The sequence below is a fragment of the Dryobates pubescens genome, chromosome 13 (assembly GCF_014839835.1).
Source record: "Dryobates pubescens isolate bDryPub1 chromosome 13, bDryPub1.pri, whole genome shotgun sequence".
In the NCBI taxonomy this organism is placed as follows: domain Eukaryota; kingdom Metazoa; phylum Chordata; class Aves; order Piciformes; family Picidae; genus Dryobates; species Dryobates pubescens.
In genome coordinates, this window is record NC_071624.1 from 31579870 (window position 1) to 31603743 (window position 23874).

The window sequence follows — 23874 nt, forward strand, 5'->3', positions numbered from 1 at the left end:
CTGCACCTCCCTTGGCAAGAGATATTTCTGGTTCCCTCGCTCACGAGGGGCAGAGCCAGAAATACTTGAGCTATGCCAGGCATTTGGGCTGGAGGCACAGCCAGGAGCTCTGCCCAAGGACCCTTCCTCGCCACCACTCAAATCCAATCCCCACCCCCACCAAGCACCCACTTGGAGACCCCCTGCCCCGTGGGTGCTTCCCCCGACCCAAGCAGGGGACGGGCACCCACACCGCCCCGGTGGGAGCGCTGGGAATGGGCAGCGGTGCCGACACCAGCGACCAGCAGCCAGGGAGGAACAAAAGGAGCTGAAGCAGTGTGACCAAGAGACTAAAATAGGAGCTGGCTCTCAGCAAAGGAGCAGCCACATCCCCATTTCCCTGGCAGGGGAAGAAAAGGATTTGGGAGCTGGGGAGAAAGCGATTACAGCGCTCCCAACGGTGCTGCGGCAGGAGGATAAGAGGGCACCCAGTTTTAGAAGAGGTATCACAAGAAGTAGAGCTTTAGATGATGTTACCCCCAGCTCTCAGTAATCTGATTAGAGGTTTATTTCATGGCTTCAGTCAGAAAGACTCAGAGGAGACATCAAGAAAGCACAAAGCTGGCCCCCTCCGTGCAGGAGGTGCAGAGGCAGAGCAGGGGGAGCGAGGCCAGCACGGTGTGCAGCCAGCAGCCTCAGCACCTCAGCAATTCAGAGGGATAAGAAGCAGGATAAAAGTGTGCCAAGGTGTGGGGCAGACCCAGCTCCTTGCCCCCCAGCCTGGCACCGCTGACCAGGCATCTCCACCACGTCACAGAGCCCAAACCTGGCAGCTCCTTGCAGCCCTGGGGCAGCCACGCAGGATGGATGTGCAGAAAGACATCTATCTGCCCAGCCTGAGAGGGAGCCAGTGCCACAGGCTCCATCTCCAGAGGTCTCTTCCAACCCTTAGCATTCTATGATCCTTGTCTCCACTGCCTGTGCACACAGACATTGACCTCTTGTCAGGCTTGGGGCCGAGCTCAGCCCGTGATGCCCCATCTGCCTGGCACAATTAGCAGCCCTCCCAGGAAGCAGGCAGGGAAAGCAACCAGAGCTGCAGTGGAAGAAGAAAAATCCATTATGAGCAAACCAAGAGAGAAGCAAAGCTCAGCCAGGTACCACTGCCCATCACGAACTGGCCCTGCTGGGGGGCTGGGCAGAGAGCAGCACGGGTGCATGTGGGCACCCACCCTGTAGCGAGGGAGATCTCAGCTATGTGAAGTGATCACACACAAAAAAACACCTAAAGATAACCAAGGGGCTCAGCAGGTCCCAGCCTGGTGTTGGCTGCACCCTGCACAAGCCACTGGAAGCAGGGCAGAGCTTCTGCTGCATCTCAGGACATCCCCTCGCTGCTTTTGCACAACAAAAAGGGGGAGATGAATGCACTGAAAGCACCTTCAGCACCTCAGAGCAGGCAGCTGGATTAAAGATACTTTAAAATAACATATAAAAAGCCAACACAGCAAAGAGGCCAAGCCCTCAAAAGACCCCAGCAGCCAGGCTGCCCTGCAGGAAGGTCCCCTTGGTGCTGTGCAGGCACACAGAGCACACCCTGAGCCGGCACAGCGATGGCAAACCCCTTCGTGCCTCACTGCAGCGGCACTTGGAGCACAAGAGGCTGGCAGGGGGTGCCACAGCCTGCCTGTTTGTACCCCCAGAGAGATGACCTGTGCCAGAGAATCAGTGATGGCACAGCCAGGTCACGGGACCTGCCCACAAACCATCAGGCAAGATGCCCCTTCCCTTCCCCTTCCGCTGAGCAGCTGAGAGGAGGAAGCAGCAAATATTTGCCCACTTGGCAGGGCTGGCAGAGGTCAAACCAGAGGCTGTTTGCTCAGGCAACAGAGCTGCTGGGACCTGAGCACAGCTCCTGCCTGTGCCTGCTCCCCAGCACCAGCCAGCAACGTGCCCCCTCCCCCCCAACTCCTGCCATGCCCACAGGCACTGAGCCCAGGAAGGTTACCCAAACTAACAGAGACCTGCAAAGGAAACCTCAGCAGCTGAGCAGGGCTGTGGGAGCAAGGGCAAAGCTCCTCATCCAGGGCTGCTGAGCAACACTGCAGAGCAAACACAGGGGCAGATGGGAACGTTCTGTTCCCTGCTCTGAGCTGGGGATCAAACCATCTCTGCCAGGCCAGGGGGCTCAGGCAGCTGGGTCCGCTTCATGCAGAGCTTTCTGGCTACACACCTACAGGATCTGGCTACCTGCATCTAGATGCCTACCTGGATGCTCTCCTGCGTTTGTTTTTGAAACCATTCCTCCTTCAGCAGCCTCCAGAGAGGCACAGCTTTGCTGAGGAGCCCTTAGAAAGCACCTTCCCATCACACACAGCTGGGAATTCAAAACCAGAGCCACGTTTTGGTGCTGAGCCCTCCCTGCAGAGCAGAGCAGGGCTGGCCCTGACTCCTTGGTGCATTGTGGGGCCAGTGGACACCACCATAAACCAGAGGTGGTTTGTGGGCAGGAAAGAGGTGGCACAGGGAGATGCATCAAGCTGGGCAGTGAATCAGGGTGGGCAGGGAGCCCCAGGGCTGGGGTGCAGAGCCAGCCACTGCCCAGTGTGCTCCTGCAGTGACTGGATCACTTGGGGTGGCTAAAGACAGCATGAGGCAGTCATGGCTGTGACAGCACCACAATTAGCTGGGAATTGCACCCCTGGTAACTGGGGGTGTTAGCCTGCCCTCACAGGGACACGCTGGAGAGATGAGCTCCCAAGATCTCAGTGCTCAATTAAATTAGATCAAATCAGCAGAGGAAATCAGTCTGTACAGCAGGAGCAGATCCTCTGAATTTCACCAGCAAATCAGGGAGCTAAATGCCATCATTTCTCATTAACATCACTAATGAAGCCAGGTTCAGGATGCACAGCAATCCAACACCAGCCACACGCCCGACACTTCCAGCACCACCAGCACCCCCCTCAGCTCCCCAGAGTCCAGCCCTGCTGCTGGCATTGCAGCCAACTGCCATTGGCATCCAGCTGGGAAGCTCAGGATTAGGCCCAAGCTCAGCCAAGTGATGACCCCTCCTGAGGATGCCGAGAGGGATGTGGGGGCAGGGGGACACCTCAGGCAGTCACAGTCCCCTGCATGACACCAGCAGCATTAGAGAGGAGTGAGACAGGATGGTGTCTGAAAAGACTGACCTCTGAGTCTGCATGGAGACTTCCTAATCATAGAATTGTTAGGGACCTCAGGGATCATCCAGCTCCAACCCCCCTTGCCATGGGCAGGGACACCTCACACCGCAGCAGGTTGCTCACAGCCACATCCAGCCTGGCCTTCAAAACCTCCAGGGATGAGGCTGCCACCACCTCCCTGGGCAACCTGTGCCAGGCTCTCACCACCCTCATGGGGAACAACTTCTTCCTGACATTCAATCTGAATCTACCTAATTCTACTTTTCCCCATCCCCCCAGTCCTATCCCTCCCTGACACCCTCAAAAGTCCCTCCCCAGCTTTCCTGTAGCCCCCTGCAGATCCTGGAAGGCCACAAGAAGGTCTCCTTGGAGCCTTCTCTTCTTCAGACTAAACAACCCCAATGGAGCTCTGACAGAACCTGCCAAGCCTGCCAAGGGCTGTCCTGGGTGGGAGCCTGGGACAGGGCAGGGTTCCACAACCAGCTGTGGAGGATGTGAGGTCCATGGATAGCAACAGGCCCAGCGCTGGTGTTTGCTGAGCATCACCAACCCCACCACAAACACACCACCAGAGATGGAGAGGGCCTTTTGCAGACAGGCAGCAGAGGGTCCTGCCAGCACCACCCAGCACCGAACCAGCCGCTGGAGAGCTCTCAGGCAGCAGGCACAGCGCCAGGGGCTGCCCATCCCTGGCAGCACGGCAGGGCTCGCCGGCGCCGGGTGCTGCCGGGAGGCCAGGCCCGCAGTGACCAGAAGGGAAATAACAAAATTATCATCAGGAACGAGCCACAGGCCCCTGGCACAGCTCCTGTGCTCCTGTGCCAGCGCTCCTTACCTGCTCTGGGCTCCTTGGCTCAGCAGAGCTGAGGCCGAGCGTGCTCCCCAGATCGCACCCACCCCTGTGGCAAGCGGGCACACAGCTAGGGGCAGCCCAGCAGGCTGAGCCAGGGGGGCCAAAGCCCCTCTGAGCTGCTGGCACTCACCAGACAAAAGGGGGCCTTGCACTCTGCAGCTGCTGCAGACGGGCACACCCTTGGCACCCCAGGCATTTGGGAGCAAGCACCCAGAGGCAGGTGGCATCTCCACCCCTCCAGCCATTCAGGCTCCCTCCCCCCCTACCACAAGAAGAATTGCTCTTAGAATACTCCCCCGAGCAGCCACCTCTCCATGGTCTGCAAACTGCTCCTGCTCTGCCAGGCTGGAGGAAAGGGACACAGCAGGGCATTGGTTCTGAGACACGGCTAAAAATAGCCCCACGTGGGGCTGCTAAGTCCTCTGGGCAGATGTAATTGTGGATAATCTGGCTTGGAATATGTGAAGGCTGTTTTGACAGCAGCAGCAACCACTGAACATATGGGACCAGGCAGAGCACACAGCGGTGCCACCGCCAGTGGCAGGCAGTGGCTGCACCGCTGGGTCCCTGCCTGCTGCCTCCCCTCTGCAGCTGGAGTTTCTGCACCAATAACCTCCCAAGCAAACCCCAGGAGCTGCACCAATAACCCCCCAAGTAAACCCCAGCAGCTGCACCAATAACCCCCCACATTTGCACCAATAACCCCCCCAATAAACCTCAGCAACTGCATCAATAACCCCCCACATTTGCACCAATAACCCCCCCAATAAACCTCAGCAACTGCATCAATAAACTCAAACATCTGCACCAATAACCCCCCCCAAATCAACCCCAGCAGCTGCACCAATAACCCCCCAAATAAACCCAAACATCTGCACCAATAACCCCCCCAAATAAACCCAAACATCTGCACCAATAACCCCCCCCAATAAACCCAAACATCTGCACCAATAACCCCCCCAATAAACCCCAGCAGCTGCAGCAGGCATGGAGAGGAGCCTGGCCAAATCATAGAATCACAGAATGGGTTGGGTTGGAAGGGACCTTAAAGGTCATCCAGTTCCAAACCCCCTGCCATGGGCAGGGACATCTTCCACCAGCCCAGGTTACTCAAGGCCTCATCCAGCCTGGCCTTGAACCTCTCCAGGGAAGTCTCCCAGGGTAGGAGCATCAGTGGAGCTGTGCCAGTGCCTCCCCCCAAGGATTTCCCAGAGATAAGGCTCACCAGATTAAATGGCTGAAAGACCCCACAGTCCCCAAGGTTGACCTCCCCTTTCTCCTCCTGGGAAGGCTTCCTCCGCCCCAGGCAGGCTGTGAAACGTGCGGCCAGGCTGGTGCAGGGGGCAGGGCCGGGCGCCTGCAGGGGGCCGCGGCGGTCGCCGCCCTCCCGGGCCGCTGCCTGCTCGCTGGAGATAGGGCAGAGACGTTGGGACCGGCTGGATTGTGCAAACCCCCAGCCAGCTCCGGGGCTGGCCAAGGCAGGGCAGCTGTGCCCCTGCCACCGCTGCAGGTCTCCCAGGGCCAGCATCCTGGCTGGGCAGCACCTGCTTCCTGCCACTTCCCAGCCAATGTCTCCACCACGACCTCGTTTGTCACGGGTGGTGCTGCCACACTTTCCACTCTCCTTTTGCCACTTTCCCATTCCTCTTCTAAATCACTGGCTCCTGCCTTTGCTGCCTCCTGCTAAAGCTCTCCAGCTTGGGGGTGGCACAAGCAGTGGCACGGGGACCAGCAGCACCTGCTGTGGGGATACCCCAGGGCACAGCAGTGAGCAGAACCTCCTGGGCAGGACCCCTGGATGCAAAAGCCAGTGCCTGGTCCTTGTTCTTCTCAAGGGCACTAAGCAGTGTCACATCTCCTGCCCCCAGAGCACAGAGGATCGACCACAGCTCCGGTGAGAGCAGGGTGATAGAACCTGCAGCAGCCTGGTCACTATCAGACAGAAGCCCCTCGGTGCACGGGCACAGGGCAGCAGGACCCCGACAGCAAAGCCTGGGGTCCCCTCTCTTGCATGCACTCACAGCAGGACCAAGCGGCAGCAGCAGCCAAGCGCTCGTGTGCCGACTGCCGGCACGGCTTGGAAGAGGCTGCAGCCAGCCAGGGAAGCACCGGCAGAGACCGGGCGTGCCGGTGGGGGCCCAGCCGAGCAGCCAGGGGCTGCAGCCAGGCTGAGAAGGAGCTTCTGAAAGGTCCCAGGCTGATGCTGCTCAGCAGTGACCCTCCTCAGCCTCTCCTGCTTCTTTGCTTCCACACCGCGATCAAGGATTGGGAAACACTTCCACGCCTGCCCGTGGGAGGAGGATCCAGCGTGCTGCCTGGTCCTGGACATGCACCCAGACCTGTTCAGGGTGGATCCTGGGGCAACAGCAAACGTCCCTGCGTCATTGAGGGGCTCAGATCAGGGCCCGGGCAGCCAAAGCCAGGAGCAGCTCCAGCCATATGCCAGCCGTTTGCCCCAGGAGCCCGCGGGGCAGGTGCTCCACCGTGCCAGTGCCAGCAGCCTCCTGCGAGGCAGAGCTGTCACCTCGGCGCTGACATTTATCCGAGCATCCCTCGGGTCCCCCGGCATTGGCCAGGGCAGAGGCGGCTCGCAGACAGCAGACGGCGAGCGAGGACGGCGTCAGCCAGAGCCCGCGGCAGCAGCAGGGACCTGTCACCAGCCCCGGCCACCGCCCGCAGCCTCCCTGGCTCTCGTCAGGGACTTGGTCCCAGCAGGGACCTGGGCACAAGGACTCATTTTGCCTCGAATGCCGTGTCCAGCCACCTCCCCCCACTGCCTCACATGCCCACGGTGCCACAGGGATCTCCCAGGAGCAGGGACAGAGCTGGGGAGACGCTCAGCAAGGTGAGCTGAGGTCACACCGTTGCTGGAAGGGCCATCCCTGGGCAGGGGACACTTTGCCTCCTCGTTGTGCATGAGCACAAGCAAGGGGAGGGCTGCTTGGTGACCCATCACAGACAGTGGGAGTGTCCAGCAAAGCTTTAGGGGAAAATCAGGGAGAGGTTAGAGTCAGGAAACCAAAACACCAGTGGCTTAGGAAAAGCTCAGAAGAATGTGCTGTGGTGAGGTGAGCCACATGGGCACCAGTGGGCAGCAGCAGGGACAGGGAGGGAGTGGCATCTCCCAGAGTAAGAAGGGCATCCAAGCTGGGGGAGGGATGCACACTGAACAACCCTCACCTGGGCACTCAAGCAGCACTCACCCAGCACACAGACCAGCACCCAGCTGGCAGCCTGGGCCAGCCCACACCTCATTCTGCCCCTCCAGCAGTGCCCTTAACTGACATTAAGGTTTGACCCGAGGCCCAGTGCATCCTTTGCTCCCCAGCCCCACACCCCCAGTTCTCCTCCCACATTCCTGCACCAGAGCTGAGACAACAGCCCTGGAGATGAGCAGCTGGGAACGCAGAGAGGTGAGAATCCACCCTGCCCACCCTGCTGGCTGCTCTGCCAGGCTCTGGAGCATCTTCCTGGCGGTGTGATGCTGCTACAGCTGAGGGATAATTGCAGACCAGCCCCCTGCATGCAATTACTCATTTCAGAAGGTGCCAGTAAAGTCACAGGGATTTATTTAAGGCACAATCTGCTCTCCAGACCTTGTCCTCACAAGACCCAAGTGCAAACCTCCAAGATTACTGCACCAGGCCAGTGCAGCTGCTGCTAAATCATTCCCACATCTTCCCATTAACTGGGCTCCAGCCCATCAAATATTAAAGAGCCTGGAGCCTGGACACAGCTCATTTTACGAAGGTCAAGCGGAGTCTTTCATCTCTTCCCACCTTTATCTCCCACTGCTGTTCCCACCATCAGATGAGCATCACATGCTCTTTCATCTGAGTTTTAGCCCCACACATGCTGACTCTGGGTAATTGGCGTAGAGGCTGCTCCGTGTGTCCACAGAGACGTGATTATTTTGTTGCTATTTTTGCCTTACAAGGCTAAGGCAAGAGATGACTCTCTGCCTGAAGGAGAGACCTCCCCCCCGCCCTTTTTATTGATTGATTGAAGTTTCACCACCACCCCCCTCTAAACACCTCGTGGTTCCTCGGCACTTCTCCCCCGGTGATGCCCGAGAGAAGACGACCAGAGCGCAGAGGGCTGGGGAGCCAGCAGCAGGCAAAGGGCTGCTGCCCTCCGGGGTGGGCCACCACCTGACCAGCTCCTCCCCAAGAAGCCCAGCTGGATGCCAGAGGAAAGTCCCCACGGGTTCATCCCCATCAGAGGAGGGTTTCCACTGGTCCATCCCTTTCACCTCGTCCCACCTTGGCCCCGGTCCCAATGGCTGTCAGCCGCCCTGGCCCCTCTCCTGCCACCCAAGCCTCATAGCCCCAGCTCTTGCTGCCACCGGCATCCCTAAAACCAGCGAGCAGAGCATTCCCAGTCCCTTTCCCAGACTCTCCACCCCCATCGGCTGCCTTTGGGAGCTTTGAAAGCTTCCCAAGAACATCCCCCAGAGGTGGGACCGTGCCCAGGCTCTCCAAAGCAGCCCACACCTCCCTGCAGCAGCGAGAAACTCAGCTCCCACCCCAGAGCAGCAGGTTTTGAGAGCCAGGGGGGCCCTTTGCCAGCCACACATTGAAACCCGACGTGGTGGGGCCGGGCGCACAGGGGCCGCCGCTGCCAGGACAGGGGCACAGCCCCAGAGGCAGAGCCAGACCCAAACTCACCAGGGCTTCCTGGGCATTTCAGAGGCTGAGCAGCGAGCGAGGCCGTTCAGCAGCGGCTGCCCGGGGATGCTGGGTCCTCCGCGGCACCTTCCCCGGCGAGGGCAGCCCCGGTCCCTTCCCCGCCGTGCCCGTCACCAACCGGGGCCAGCCGAGCCCCTGGCCGTGCCTCCAGGGCTTTCCATCCATCCCCTCTCCTCGGCACTCCCCCTCCGCAATCTCCACTCTCCCTCCCCGGTGAGTCCCTCAGACATGTCCGCGGTTACCATGGCAACTAATGAAACCAAATTAAGAGAGAGGCAGAGGGGAAACCGCTTTGAAGCTCTAGTGCCACCTGTGTGTGCAAGCTTATGGTGACAAACGACGACGGCGGCGGGCAGGGGGCATCCTGCAGCCTGGCATCGCACTTGGTCCCACCAAACACCATCCCTGGCAGGACCTTGTCCCTAAAAGCAGCCAGCCCCCCCACCCCCCACCTCCCCACTTCCCTTGGCCTCGGTCCCTGAGGTGGAGGGGCAGGCATGGGGACCGCAGCCCCCCTGCCACACTGTGACCCCCTCTGCAGCAGAGACCTTGGGGCCACATCCAGCACCCTGCACTGCTCCTCCCCTGCCAGGCCTCTGCAGGTCAGTGCTGACGGCTGCAGCGCACAGGGCTCGGGTCGGGGGCTGCTCGGCTCACCGGGAGCAGCTGCCTGCTTGTTAACAAGGCTGCAGCAATCGCGAGGGACTTAGAAAACCCCAAACTATATCTATTTTAAATTTTAAAAGCCTTATAACAAATACCCAAAGTGGCTCTGGCTGGGCCCCAATTACAGAACCACTTAACGAAGCAATCTGGCCACAAAGCAGGAGCGTTAGGAGGCTGTGGAAAGCATTAAGTGAGGATAAACCAGCTCCAGAGGATGCTCATCAGACACCCTGAGCAAACCTGCTCCTCGGCTCAGGGCAGGAGGGAGAGAGAAACGTGGCCCCAGACCCTCATCCTGGCACAGCAGCATGTCCCGTGGCACCAGCACTGGGCCCTGAGCCTGGCACTAACTGCCTGGCACCGTGGGGACAGGAGGGGAAATGGCATTTCTGCAGCAGGACTGCTGGGCAAACAAAGAGCAGCGAAATCCTCCTCAGCTCCAAGGGAAAAGGGAAGTCTACTGAGAGGTCTCTCTGCTCCCAGAGGTGGTGAGCAGCGATTTAAACTTCTCATTAGCCCAGCAAAATCCCCAGCAATGAGCTCGGCAGCCCCTGCCCGTGGTGCTCTTCACAAGGGGCACGGGCAGGCTCATTCAGACAACCCCTGAGGCTTTCTGTCGACTTCTCCCTTAATGAGTAATTTGCACAAGCAGTGATTAGAGAGGGAAGCGCAGGGGCTGCTCCCTGAGCTCAAGAGAGGCTTGGCCAGGACACTTCTGCCCCAGCAGAACACGGTTACACCAGCAACACCGGAGCCATGCATGCTTGAGACAGCTTCCCAGCACGGGGAGTTTATCCAGAGGCAGGGGTGCACCACAGTGGGTGGGAAGGGATCATCCCCCGGGTCCTGTGGCCAGGAGGCAAAGGTCCAGCAGGAACGGGAAGCAGGTCCCAGAGAGCTGGGAGTGCCTGTTAGCACCACCACCCCACTCAGCCCTCTCACCTCTCTGCTCCACCCAGCTGATGGCGTCTCCCAGCAGGGGTGGTGACCCCACACACCTCACTCTATCACAGAGCAGGATCTGGCCCAGCAGCTGCCTCACCAGGAGCCACACAACCCACGCTGCCAGCCTTCAAGCAAGTCCACAGCAAGCCCAGGGCAGACCCACCAAGCAACAGCACCAACTCCCAGGCCCTCCAGGGAGCATCTTCACCCCTTGCAGAGCAGCATCCAGAGGCACACACCCCCACACAGAGCAAGCACAGGGCTGCCACGAATCCTCCACCACCCACCCTCCTTCCAGGCTGCAAGATTCATGAGCAATGCCAGAACCAAACCCCCAAACCCCAGACTTCAACACATTTACAGCCAGCAGCTCAGTGGGGCCCATCCTGCCCTTTCCCTAAGGCAGAGCTGGTGCCCCATGGACTGCACCACCCATGCCCCTGGCTCACAGGGCTGCTAAAAGTCACCCAGTGCCTGAAGCACCTTGGACTCCCAACAGGAGAAGGAGCTGTGGGACAGGCACCAGGCTGCCTCCAGGAATGGGCACACCTGGCTGCTCTACCACTGCAGCACAGAGCTGGAAACACAGCCCAGCTCTGGAGAAAGCATCCCCCCACAGCCAGCACCACCCCAGCACCACCCACTGCAGAGGGCCATCACAGGAGAGCAGGCTGTGGCTACTCACTTGATCTTCAGGCTGGCGAGCATCGTCTTGTCAATCCTGGGGAGAAAGCAGAGCAGCAGGTTACTGTGGGGCAGGGGGGATCTGGGCTTGTCCCTCCTCCCCACCCAGGGCTGCTGGCAAACCCAGCCCCAGCATCTCCTTTGGAGGGGTCATTGGTCTGGCTGGCACCACAATCACCACAGAAAGGCCTCACCAGAAAACAAACAACTCTACCACAATTCAACCCCGAGTGCAGCCCAGGGGCCAGTAAACCCAACCCCCCCCAGGTATGTCCTGCTGGTGACCCGTGGAGGGCTGCTGCCTCCTGATCCAAAACACCAGAGGTGAACTGAGCACCAGAGGAGGACATTCCCCTCTCCAGCACACTGTTGCCACCTCCCACAGCACATGTGTTTGGAGAGCACAGACCCACGGCAGATGCACCATGCCAGGAAGATGCCAAACACCCCAGCCTCGACCCTGAGCCTCAAGAAAAGCCCAGTCCAGTGGGGAAGGAGTAAGGATACAGCCAGGGGCAGGATTTTCATGCCTGGACCATTGCTGCTTCGCTGCCTGAGCTCAGGCTCATCCCTGCAGGGCTGCACCATCCCTGCCTGGGCACCAGCTGCTGGCTTGCCCTTTGCTTCTCTCCCTCACCCGCAGCCAGAGCCCTGAATGGAGGGGTGGAACAGAGAGCTGTCCCATCCCTCCCAGTCCTTGCCAGCTCACACGGGGCTGGGAGCCCCCAGCGACTTCATTTGTTGACTTGGCACCCATAATAAGCACCTATCTGCCCAGAATCACTGTGCTTAAAGCCATCTTCATATTAATTAATGCAAATCACTGTAATGCCTCCCAAAGCAAACCGATGCCTTTTGGCAGCCGCTGTGAATGCTCTGCTTGTTATCTGCCTCCTGGAATGAATTCCACAGCTCCCAAACAAAACAACCTTAGAAAGGCAAACATCAAACACCCCCCCAAGCGCCCCCCCCCCCACCTTGTTTTACACCTCGGGCACAGGGGATGCAGCCAGGCTGCAGAAATGCAGCTTTCCCCTCTTGTGCTTGCAGCTTTACCTCCCCATCCAGGCTGCCAGCCTGGACTCCTCCATCACCAGGAGGCTGTACCCATGGGGGTGGATCCCTGGCACACCAGATCCCAAGTGCACCATTAGGAATTCTGTATGGGGTGTCCTTGCTTCCCAAGGGTGAGGCTGAAGCCACCCCACCCCACCCCACCTGAAACCCTTCTCCTGGGCCAACATTGAGCTCACACAGCCCCCACACAGCCTTGAGTGCTTCATTCCAGGCATGTCCCAAACCATCAGCTCCTGTGCTCTGCTCTGGGAGCTCCTGCTCCTAAAACCAGACCTGGGGCACCTGCTGATGTCACGGAATACTTAACGAGCCCATCTGCAGGGCTCCTTGATCACTACATCAGGCTGGACACCGAAGCTCCCTGCTGCCGATGGCTGCTGCTAAACTCAGCGGCTGGGCTATGGGGGAGGACAGGAGGTGGCTGGGGCAGGACCTGTGTGGGAGCGAGAAGCCGCAGCGAGCAGCTCCATCCAGAGCCACAGGAAGAAAAGTCCCTTGGGAGAGTTTAAAGGGGAAAAAAGGGCCACACAAAAGCAGCAGAGAAGAAAGGAAGAAAGGAGCTCTCTGCTCGGCAAACCGCAGCTGCGCCGCGGCTGAGTCACGGGAGCCGCTCGGCCAGGCCCTGCCCTGTGACCCCTCCCGGGCTGGGGCGATGTGAAACACCCACGGCTCCGCATCGCCCGCAGCCTGCATGCCACAGCCTAGAGGGGAAGGCACCAAGAGTGGCCGAGCCGGGACGAGGACGCTCCTGGGCCCTGGCTGGCGGCAGATGCAACCATCAAACCCCAGCCGGGGGCTGGAAACGGCGACCGTGGCCACAGCGAGCGGCGGCTGGGTGTGCCCGGACCCCAGCACGGTGCCCACAGGAAGGGTGTGCCCGCACCCACCCCCGTGAGGCGGCTGTGAGAAGATGCAGTTGCAGGTACAGGGCTGTGGCAGGTCCCTTCCTTTCTCACAACCACCCAGGGATGCGTTTTCCCAGCTGCACACTGCGTGATGCACGACTGCAAGGGGGTGTCCTCCCCAGGGACCCCCATGGCACTAACTCCCCTCAGAAGCCCTGCACTGGAGCGCAGAGAACAGGGCTCCCCCCGTACCTCCTCCTCTGCTCTCCTCCCTCTGCAGAGGTGGAGGTTGGCATTCAAAGGAAAGGCTGTGCCCCCAGTCCCCCCAGCCCCGATTGCAACGGCAGCACAGCCCCCAGCAGCCCACAAACCGCATTTTCCTGCGCGGCTCCCCAGCTCCTGGTTATCTTCCCCCTGCACCTTTGCCAGAGCACAGAAGGAAAACAGCCAAGCAGAGCTCAGCTGGCCTCAAATGCCCCTGTGAAGGGGTGAGGGTTGTGCTCCACAGCACGGGGAGCTCCCCAGCAGCAGCCCCCAGGATGTGCCTGCTGTGCCCCTGCCCCCGAGCTGCAATTTCTCTCTGCCCTCCCCTTCACCCAACGTGCCGGTGCAAAAGTTTCTCACCGAGTGCTTCCTTCCCATGCTGGGCAAAGAACAAAAAGATCCCAGCTGAGATAAAGCCCTTGGTTTCAGCAAGGTGCACACTGAAATCCCAGGAGATTCACCCAAACCCTCAACAACTTCCCTGCCCCCCTCCCAACCGTCTGTTACTCAGCATTTCCCCCGGGCAGCTTTCAAGCAGCTCCAAGCTCACCAGCACAGAGCTGCTCCCAAAGCCCCCAGGGCTCCCCAGCTCCAGGCACCGTAAGACAGGGAAGGGAAAGCAAAGCAACCCCCTCTGCCCCACTGCCCAAACCGGTATAATATTGCCAAGCTGACCACCAGCTTCCACACAGTCAGACAGCACAGGCTTGGAATGGGCAAAGAAAATGGCACCAAGAGAGGGGAGAGCCATGGAATTTTCTCCAGCTGCTTCCCTATAGCTCAGCACATCTCAGAGGGGAGGGACAGGAGATTCAAACAGTCCTGTAGAACCCAGGCTGCAAGCAGCAGGTGTGGAGCTCTGCTGAGGGCCAGGAGAAGAACCAGGAACCTGCCATGGCCCAGGTGGGACCTCACCCTGCCTGCCCAAAGTGGCTGCAAGCATCACAAGCCAGGCAGAAGAGGAGCAGACAGCAGGTCCCCAGCAGCAAGAGAAAGGCATCAGGGAGAGCCACAGGATGCTCCTGCACTCCGCGGCCACGGGAGACCACCACAAGACCACTGGGCACCCGTGGGGTTCAAGAGGGACATGGCTGGGACACAGCAGCTCGAAGGGCACATCCCCAGGGGCATGAGGGGAGAAAGTCCTTCCCAACTCCCACGTGATGCTGTTGGCATGGGGCAGCAGGAAGGGCTCTGCTGAGGGCACCATGCCACGGCACCGTGGTGCTTCCTCCTTCGGAGCTGCAGAGGGACGAAAAGCAAAGAGGAGGGAGGCGAGAAAGGAAAGGCACCCACCAGCCGTAGCCGCCGAAGGAGACGCTGCGCTTCCTCTGGAACATGGTGGCAGCCCGGTGCTGCCGGGACGCTGCGGCCATGGGGGGCACGGCGCCGGGGCCGGCAGCAGCCGCAGCTCGGGGCCGGCAGCGCCCTTGTGCCGGAGCTGGCAGAGGACGGATGGCCACAGCAGGCGCTTCCTGCCAGCGCGCCCAGCGCTGTGCCAGGGCAGGGGGACCCCAGCGCCTCCCGGGCAGCCCCCCCGGGCAGAAGCCTGCACAGGCGCACACAAACACCAGAAAAAGTCATTTCCTCTTCGGTTTGGGCTCTTCGTGTGTGTGTGGCCCCAGGCTTTTCACAACCTCACGCTGCAAACGTCGCCTTTCTCCCACGGGCTGGGGCTGCGGGCAGCCCTGCAGGGCCACCGCGGCTGAGCCGCGGGGGCATGGAAGCCATCGTGCCACAGGGCTGCCCCCACCCTATCAGCCCAGCCGGCTGCCGGTGCTGCTGCAGAGGGTCATCGGTCTGCCTTTGGCCCCAGCTGCCCCCAAAACGGCAGAGCTGTGCTCACTGCACCAGGCTGGCTCCCTGGGAGGGGGCTCTCCAAAGGACCCCTGCAGTGCATGCCAGGGGACACCCCACTAAAAGCATCAAACCTCAGCGAGTGAAAATCCCATCCCCTGGTCCTGCAGGCAAGCACATCCCCGGAGAGGCAGCTCCCACCCTGCCCCTGCACAGCTGCAGCACTCAGGGTTCCCTCTCCTCTGGGTCCTGGCAGCCTCATAACACTGAAATGTGGCTCTGCAGCCTGGCCACCACCACAGCCCCCTGGACTTCCCCAGCCAGGCTCCAGAAATGCCATTTCCATGGAAATGCTGACCTCTAGCTGGTACCAGCTTCCACCAGTCACAAAGCCCCAAGGGCCCAGGCCATCACCCCCTGGCATCTGCCCCTGGGCACCACAAGGCAAAGCAGAACCCATGGGGAGGCTGGGCACAGTGCCTGCCCCACTCCAGCCACCCTGGCCTCCCACCCTTCATCCTCCCAAACCTGCCACCAAGTGTCCACCTGTGCCCACACAGGCCTGGGCTGCAGCAGGGTGGTCAGAGTGAGGAGGAAGGGTGGGAGCCCTCAAGCTACCTGAACACTCACCTCCTGCCGTGGGCATGAGCTGAAGTGGCACCTGCAGCACACCAAGGGCATCCCCTGGACTCGGCACCACCGGGCACTGCCCAGCTCCCGCGGCTCCTGGGGACTGGAGGCAGCTCTCAGCCCAGCGCTTGGCACTTGCAGGAATCAGACTCTCATCCCCAAAGCACCCAAGAGCTTTAAAACTGAGACATTTGGACTCTGTCTGATGTGTGAAAGAATCAAGGGGGGGGAGTGGTGGGATAGGGAGTTGGAGAGACAAATCACTCAACTCCAGTGAAGGAGCTTGGATTGAAATCCAGCTATTTCAACTCCTACTTTCCTGCCCACAGCCTTCTCTCCTTAAAGAAATGATAGAATCCTTTGCATTTTAGAGCTCTTAAGGACATTATTTTGAAGGGGGGGGGGGGAAGAAAAAAACCCCCAAGCACGTTGCAGGCTCTAAAGCCACAATTCAGGTGCCATGAAACATTTGGAAGCAGACATTTGCTGGCAGCTCATTTGTATCCTGCATGCTCCACGTTCCGGCTCTGCACCAGCAGCAGGGTGACGTTATCCTCTGCCTCATCTTCCCCCAGGTCACATCTTTCTCACACTGGCACCAGTTGATTTCTGCTCACAGCTCACTGGGCTTTGGGATCAGGAGCAGGGAGCTCCCAGCACGGCTGAGCTCGCAGAGCAGCAGCCCTCTGCTGCAGCTCCAGCCTGGCAGGCAGCAGCCGCGGGGAGATCGATGCACAGCTGGCACCACCCCAGGGCCGACCCGGGGAGCCCCAGGACAGCAGCCAGCTCTCCACTGAAGCGCCGACTCTGGCGGTGCTGCAAGCACCAGGTCCTGCTCTGCTGCTCCGGGCCTGAGGTGAACTCGCTGCTGGAGGCAGCGGCAGCACAGAAGGTGACAGGGAGACAGGGCCAGGCTCCCCTTCCACCGCAGCTCTCAACAGACAGTGGGTCAGAATTGCTCTGGCAGCTCCTTGATGCACCTCAGGGTCATTCGTGGACCTCCCCTGGGATTTCAGAGTCCAGGAGGGGCAGGAGCTGGATGCAGCCACAGAGGCCCTGTCTCCATTCCCACTGCCCAGGAGAGGCAGGAGGCAGCCCTCACATGCAGCCAACCTCACCAGCAGGACCAGCACCCAGGGTGCTCATGGCCAGTGGGAACAGAAGCAGATCTCCCCCTGCTCTCCACCCCTACAAGTCCAGCAGCCTCCCCCCATCCCCCCAGAGCCATGCTGGCCACCACAGAGACAGGCTACAAACAAAGGTCAAAAACACACCAAGGACCCAACTCCAGGTCCCCAGAGACCCCCCCAGCCTCCCTCTGCTCCAGGGCACCATATCAGTGCCTGCCCAGCACCACCTCACATCCAGAAATAGTTTGTCTGCAATGACATTTCTCACTTCCCCCTGGAGGTTATTTCACAGTTGGACTCAAAAAGAAAAAGGAGGGGAAAAAAATTACCAACAGCCTCCTGCCTTCAGAGCAGGCACAGCCCAGAACCCATCAGCCACGATGGAGAAACAAAGGCCTGGGGGAGGATGTCTCCTTGGCACCATCTGCACCAGCCAAAATTAACACTGCCAGGGCTCCCTGCCAGAACCAGGAGCCCATCAGCCCAACCCTGGCTGTGTTCCTCACCCTAAGAAGCAGCCCCACTGGTGACACCAGGGAGGTGGTGCCACAGAGCAAGTTGTTAACAGCTAACTAATAAAACCAAAGTGCCCTGGAGCAGCAGGCACCTGCAGCTCCTGGGGGCAGCCCAGGGGAGAGGTGCCCAGCTCCAGCCCCCCCCCCCCAGTCAGGCACAACTGAGAGGAGCCAGGGCAGCAGCACGCTGCCAGCCACACGCCAGCAGTGCCTAATGAGCACAAACTGTGCCATTCTGTTTACCAAAGCAAACAGCTCCTCCTGCCTGGCCCCCACTCAGCTCTGCCATCACCTCACAGGGAACCACAGGGCTCCAGCTGCCCCTGGCATCACAGCTGGCAGCGTGGCCACCAAACCCAGGGCGTTTGAGGGTCTGTGCAGCACAGCACCAGCTGATGCAGGAGGCAATGGTGCAGAGAGAGTCCAAAGGCACGTTCCTCCCAGGCAGCTGAAGATGCCAGTCTGGCCCCCTGCAAACATGCCAGCTGCAGGATGGCTTAGCCAGGCCACCAGCCCCTGGCACACAGGCACAGTTCAGCCCCCAGCAGCACGAGGAACCAGTGCCAGTGGTACTGACTGCTCCAGTCCCAAGGGCTGCTGCAGGCTCCAGCCCTTGGGACAGCCATGGAAAGGTGATCTGCCCACGGGGCGCTCCAGCATGAGCCCCTGGCACGGATGGCACCGCCCCAGCTGAGGGACAGGCAGCGGGCACAGGCAGGGGCTGCAGCAGGTAGGCAGCAGCCAGAGCCCACACTGCAGAGCAGAATCATGCCCAGGAAGGGCAGAGTAATTCTTTCCTTTGTTACTGGGGCTAAGAGAGACTGATTGCATCATTAGTGCTTTAATATTGCATGCGGCGAGCTGAGGGCATTCATCTTTCCATTATGATGGCAAGGGAAGGCTGTGGGCACCCAGAAAGATTAGATTTGGTCCTGGCAGGAAGAACAGGCTGTGCATATCATCAGCCTCGATGTATAAAGCAAAGGAAAACAGTGTCTGAATTAACTCTGACTCAGTGCATGGAATATTCTTCACAGCATTCTCTCCCCTTCCCCAGGCTGCTGAACTACAGCAAAGTGAGAAACTCGGTGCCATAAACAAGCAGCTTCCCTGCTTGCCCTGCAGGGTGGCTCTTTACCGCTCAAGAATCAACAGGTCTGCAGCACCCAGCTTCCCTCAGCCCCAGCCGTGGCCCTGGGGAGGGGCAACACCATCACCTATCAGCAGGAGGACAGGAAAGCCAAGGGGGGTGCTTCCAGAATCCACACCATGCCTCCTTCAGGCCTGAGGCTGCTCACTGCAGGGCACTCCCTGTCCATCTCCTCCCAACAGCCTGACTGTGTGGCTCTGCTCCCCAGGGATGGATGGGGTGCAGAGCTGAGCCACACAGCTGCTTATCTACAGCTCCTTAAACTCATTATGGAGGGCTTGATACAGATGAGCCTTAACTGGATCAGGCTGCAGAACAGAGCAAGAACTGCAAACATCCACCCCGAAATGAAGATCTCATTCCCAGAAAATGCTTAGCTGGCCAGGAAAAAACCAAGTTCAGAGCATGAACAGCCTCCTTCAGGAAGTCTCCTGGGGCTCCTAACTTGAGGAGCAGAAAACAGGGAGAAAAAGTGCTCTGAACGTGCCTGGGAAACAGGGCAGCCTGTGCCCATCCTGGGAACTGAGGTTTTATACAGCTGATGACCTGCAGCCCAGAGCAGTGGGCTGGAGCCCCCGGTGCAAATTCACATCCACCACTTCTCCTGCAAGGAGCCAGCAGCCACTGTGACCCTGCAGCTAACAGCTCTGGTGCCTGCAGGGTTTCCAGGGGAGCCCCTAGGCCCATGGGTACCAGCCCTGCCCAGGCTGTAGTCCCTGGCTCTGGAGATGCTGCAGGGATGCAGCCTCACACCCGTCAGCAGCTGGCTGCTGCCAGCATCACAGGACCCAGCTGTTTACTGCAAGGTGACACAGCTCTGTCTGACCACAGCACAAAACCTTCACACAGGCTTCCAGCCTCTTCCAATTCTTCTCTGCCCACTCTGGGTTTGAGGTGCAGAGCTGCTTGTTTTCCCAGATCCACCCATTCGACAGCCTTGTCTTGCTAGCAGGGGGGAGGAAATCCCCTGGAGAGGCTCTCTCCCTTAGGAAGAGCTCTTCAAGCACACTGGGTTTGCCCTCTCTGTTTTCCCTCTTCCAGCCATGCCCTTCCCCATGCAAGCTGAGCCAGAGGATGCTTCAGCCAGAGAGCTGATGCCCATGCCCCCCACACACCGTGCCTGTCACCAAGGTTTCTCAGTGCTGTGGCACACACAAGGCTGCCTCGCTGAGGATGCTCCAGAGACAGCCTGGTCCCAGGCACGAGGGTGAGCAGGCAGGCAGCTGGCCGTGCCCAGTGCCAGGTCCCTGAGCACCGTCTCCATGGCTACCTGCGCATCCACCATGCACCTCGCACCACGGTGCCCTGCTCCTGCAGCCCAGGGGAGCAGGAGCTCACTGCCTGCTGGCCTGGGCACCACAGGGGCTGCTGGAGGGAGGAGGCTGGGCACAACCCCACCAAAGCCCCACTGCTGCTGGCACGCAGCCGGAGCGAAGGAGCTGGGCAGCGTTTGGCCCAATTCACACAGCAGACACCGGGGGAACGTGACTGCAGCCTGGGGAGGCAGAGAAAGATCTGCTTTAAACTGGAACCCAGGGCTGGCAGGAAAGGACTGGCATGAGAGAGACCTGAGCATGCTTTGGCTGGAAATGAGGAGCTCCCTAATCTTTAGCACAAACAGACTCTGGAACTGCTTCCTAATAACAGAAGTAGAGGAAAAGAAACCTGAAAAAACCCAACCCCCTAAGTGATGCTCAGCACGAAGAGGTTACAGGAGCTGGTGGCTACAGCAGCAGGGAGCAGGGCTGGGTGGCACCCCCATGCTGTGCCCCACTCCCCAGCCCCCCCCCAGCAGCAGGTGGGTGAGCAGTGGCTGCTGCAGCCAAGAGGAGCTGGCGTGGGATTGGATTTAGGCAGGCATCGGGGCTCAGATTCGAGGCCAAACTCGTGCGTGGCTCCAGCTCAACCCTGCAAAGCAGGCACAGAGGGCTGGGGCTCCAGCTTTTCAGAGCCCTGGCACATCTTGCCAAGATCACCTGTAATTTTCCACCATTTTGGGTGGCTTTTGCAGGAGCTGGGCTGGAGTGAAAGCAGAATCAAGAGACAGCTCTCCCTGGTTTGGCACCCGACTCGAAGGCAGATGTTAGCTCTAAGCAGGGATTCATCTGCCCCCATGAAATTGCAAAGAGGTCTGGGGAGAATGAGCTGTTTTTAGCTCCTGGAAAAAATGTCTCTGCCTACTGTTGCTGCTGAAGTCCTGTTCCTGTTTCCACAGCAGCCACTAACAACAAGCAGAGTCTGACTTCAGGTGCACAACAGGCAGCAGCAGAGGGGCTCTGCAAGGAGCCCCTGGGAGCCTGCTGCCATATGGATACACTTAGGGGTGATGCAGGAGGAAGGATGATAAAACAAACATAAAGGGGAAAGAAACAAACCCTAACAGGCAGTTTTGCTGCTATGGCTAATGGTGAGCTGCCCCTTGGAGGGAATTAGCAACAGAAGGAGGATGAGAGATCTGCTAGACCTGGGGTGAGCTGGCTGGGGGTCACCCTGGTCGCTGATTCTGAACTGAGACTCCCTGGCCTGCCTCCAAGCCCAGTAAATCCTGCACGGGGACAGCTCTCACCTCCCCTGTGCTGCTCAAACAACAAAAGCTCTAAAATAAGCAGGGGAGTGCACAGGAGAGGAGGAGAGAAGGCAGCACCTGGCAGGGGGCAGCTCAGGTCCTGTGTCTGCCGGGGGAGCCGGTGACACAGTCCCAGCTCCGTGGGCTCACGCTGGGTCACACCAGAGCGGGGGTGAAGAGGAATTTTCTGCTCTGCCCAGCCTGCTGAGCAGACATCCTGCAGACAGGCTGCAATCTCACTCCCAAGAGGGCATCACCCCAGTAAACAGGGTGCTGGGAACCATCTCCGTGCCCTGCTTCTGTCAAATGCCAAAATCTGGGACTCCCCAGCACAGGAGGTGCCCTCCCAGGGCAGGACTGTGACCCCACAGCCCTAATTCCACAGACACGCACACACCCCCACTCCCCCCCCCAGCCATGGGAGCAGGGCGAGGGGCAGAGCTTGGGAAGTTGCCTCCTCGAATCTTCGTTATTTGCCCCAAAGCACTGGCCGCCACCACCACATCAGTAACAGCAGGGCACAGACCCCCACATCCCTGTTCCCGAGCCCCCCCCAACACAGCCCCCACGTCCCTGTCCCCCAGCCCCCCCATCCCCAAAGCCCCCACCGCGTATTTACATGCAAGCAGAGAAGCTGAGGACTGCCAAGCGTTCCAACAATAGCTCCCGGTTCCACGGCACGTTTGCGTCCAGAGCGCCCAGGCAAGGCGGAAAAAAAGGACAGCCAGGGACCTCAGCCTCCGCTGCCGAAGCCTCACCGCCGCCGTCCGCCCCCCAGCCGCCCCCCGCCATGCAGACCCCTCCGTACGACGCGCCCGCAGCCGGGCTCGGGCAGCTCGCAGCCCCTTACCTCCCGCTCCTCGCTGCGCTCTGCGGACCCAGCCCCGCAGCTTCCGCGCCCGCGGAGGAGCCTGCGCCTGCCGCTGCGCACCCGCGGAGCTCCGCGACCCCCGGCGGGGACAAGCTGGCAGCCCCGGCCACGACAGCGCCGAGATGGAGGCTGCCGGGGGGCAGAGCCGCCTCCCGCACCTTGCCTGCTCTGCCCTGCCTACACCTCCGCCTGCCCAGCCCTGCCTGCACAGCCCTGCCCTGCCTGCCCCCCTACGCATCACCCCTGCAGAGGGAGAGCAGCGCTGCTCGGGTGAAGTGTGTCAGCAAACTGACAACTGGGACTGGGTTCCCTTATGGGGCTGAAGGGAAGAACATGAGGCTCGAGATACACCACGGGGACCTGGGAAGCATCCCTGGAGCCACAGCCACCAGGAAAGGTGAGGCTCCTGCCCATTACACCTGCCTGGGGCTTTTAGAGGGAAAGAGAGGATTACTGAACAAATAACTGGAAAATCAGAGTCGGTTTGGCTGAGACAAAGACTAGATCACCAAGTCCAGCCATTAACCCAGCAGTGCCAGCCCACCACTGAACCATGTCCCTCAACACCACATCTACAAGGCTCTGAAACCCCTCCAGGGAAGGGGACTCCACCGCTGCCCTCAGCAGCCTGAGCCAGGGCTTGACAACCCTCTTGGGGAAGGAATTGTTCCTCATGTCCAACCCAAACCTTTCCCTGAGGTCATTCCTTTTTGTCCTGTTAGCTGTTCCTTGGGAGGGGAGACCAACCCCAACCTGGTTCCAGCCTCCTTTCAAGGAGCTGGAGAGAGCCAGAAGGTTGCCTCAGAAGAAGCCTCAGGCTTTTCTCCAGGCTGAACCACCTCAGCACCCTCAGCTGCTCCTCACAGCAGACTTTGGTCTTGCATGTGAGCCCCTTTGCCTGTAAAGACAGATACAGCCTGGACCAGACAAAAGAAGAGCTTCCAGGGCCAAAGTCTGTACCCAGGGAAGGATAAGGCCCAGCCTCCATTCCCACCATCAGGCCTATCCTTTCTAACTCATGGGGCATCCACCTTGCGTGGCACAAGGTGACCAAAAGCCACACAACTCCAAACCCTCCAGGCTGCAACACAGGGCAAGCCTGGTGTAAGAAGAAAACCATGGGCACCACACTGGCCCCAGCAGCAGGGCCCAGCTGCTCCCAGCCTTTCTGAGCCCCAGGAGAGGCTCATCCCATAGCAGCTCAGCCAGCAGCAGCAGCTGCTGCTTCCAGACTGAACACCGAGTGTGGGACCACAGCAAAACCAACCTGGCTGTGGGAAGCAGGACCCAAGCTCTCAACCTTCTAGAAAGTGCTGCTCAGGTGGGACCAGTGAGCACATGAGTGTCCATAAATATTGAAGCTAATCAAACCCCCACCCCCCTGTGGGATCCCTCCCCAGCAGGGCAGGCAGCCTCTTGCTCAGCTCTGTCACTGCCATTACCCAGAGGAAAGGCAGCAAGTGCAAACAGAGACAGAGATCCAATTAATGTGACAGATAAATAATGTGACAGCCTGAAATGCCACAGAGCACCCGTGTCAGGGTGCCACCCAGGGCACTGAAACATCAACATCCCCGAGCTGAAGCCTCCACAGTGATGTGCCACAGCCAAAACAAGCATCAGTGCTGGCTGTGGGCATGGCTGTCCACTTGCCATGCCCTGGTCCTCACCCACCAGTGAGAACACACAGGGCCAGGAGGCTGCAGGACACCTCCCTGCTGCCAAGGGCAGACAAGGAGCTTAAAGGTGATACCAGGTTCCCAGTGCAGCTTCCTCCTTGCTCCTGTCCCATGGAGCAGCTGCTGAAGCAAGTGGCATGGCTACTGGGACATGGTTTAGTGGGCATGGTGGCTTTGGGTTGATGGTTGGACTTCATTACCTTAGAGGTCTTTTCCAACCTTAATGATTCCATGGTTCCAGGGCTGTACCCCAAGTGAGGCCAGCAGCTCTGCTCCCCGAGCCAGCTGCTTCCCCTGGCTGCTCCAGAGTCAGGCAAACCTAGGACTTGCTGAGCTGGAGTTTGCCCTTG

At 59.6% G+C, this 23874-nt stretch overlaps 1 protein-coding gene across 1 annotated transcript in view; it reads right to left on the minus strand.

Annotated features, from left to right (window-relative positions):
• The window catches only part of RAP1GAP2 (RAP1 GTPase activating protein 2), a 64868-nt gene that overhangs the window by 37337 nt on the left and 3657 nt on the right, over nucleotides 1-23874 (minus strand). The window contains exon 3 of the mRNA XM_054166340.1: nucleotides 11002-11037. Coding sequence (XP_054022315.1) covers nucleotides 11002-11037 — 36 coding nt within the window. The remainder of the gene's footprint in view (nucleotides 1-11001; nucleotides 11038-23874) is intronic.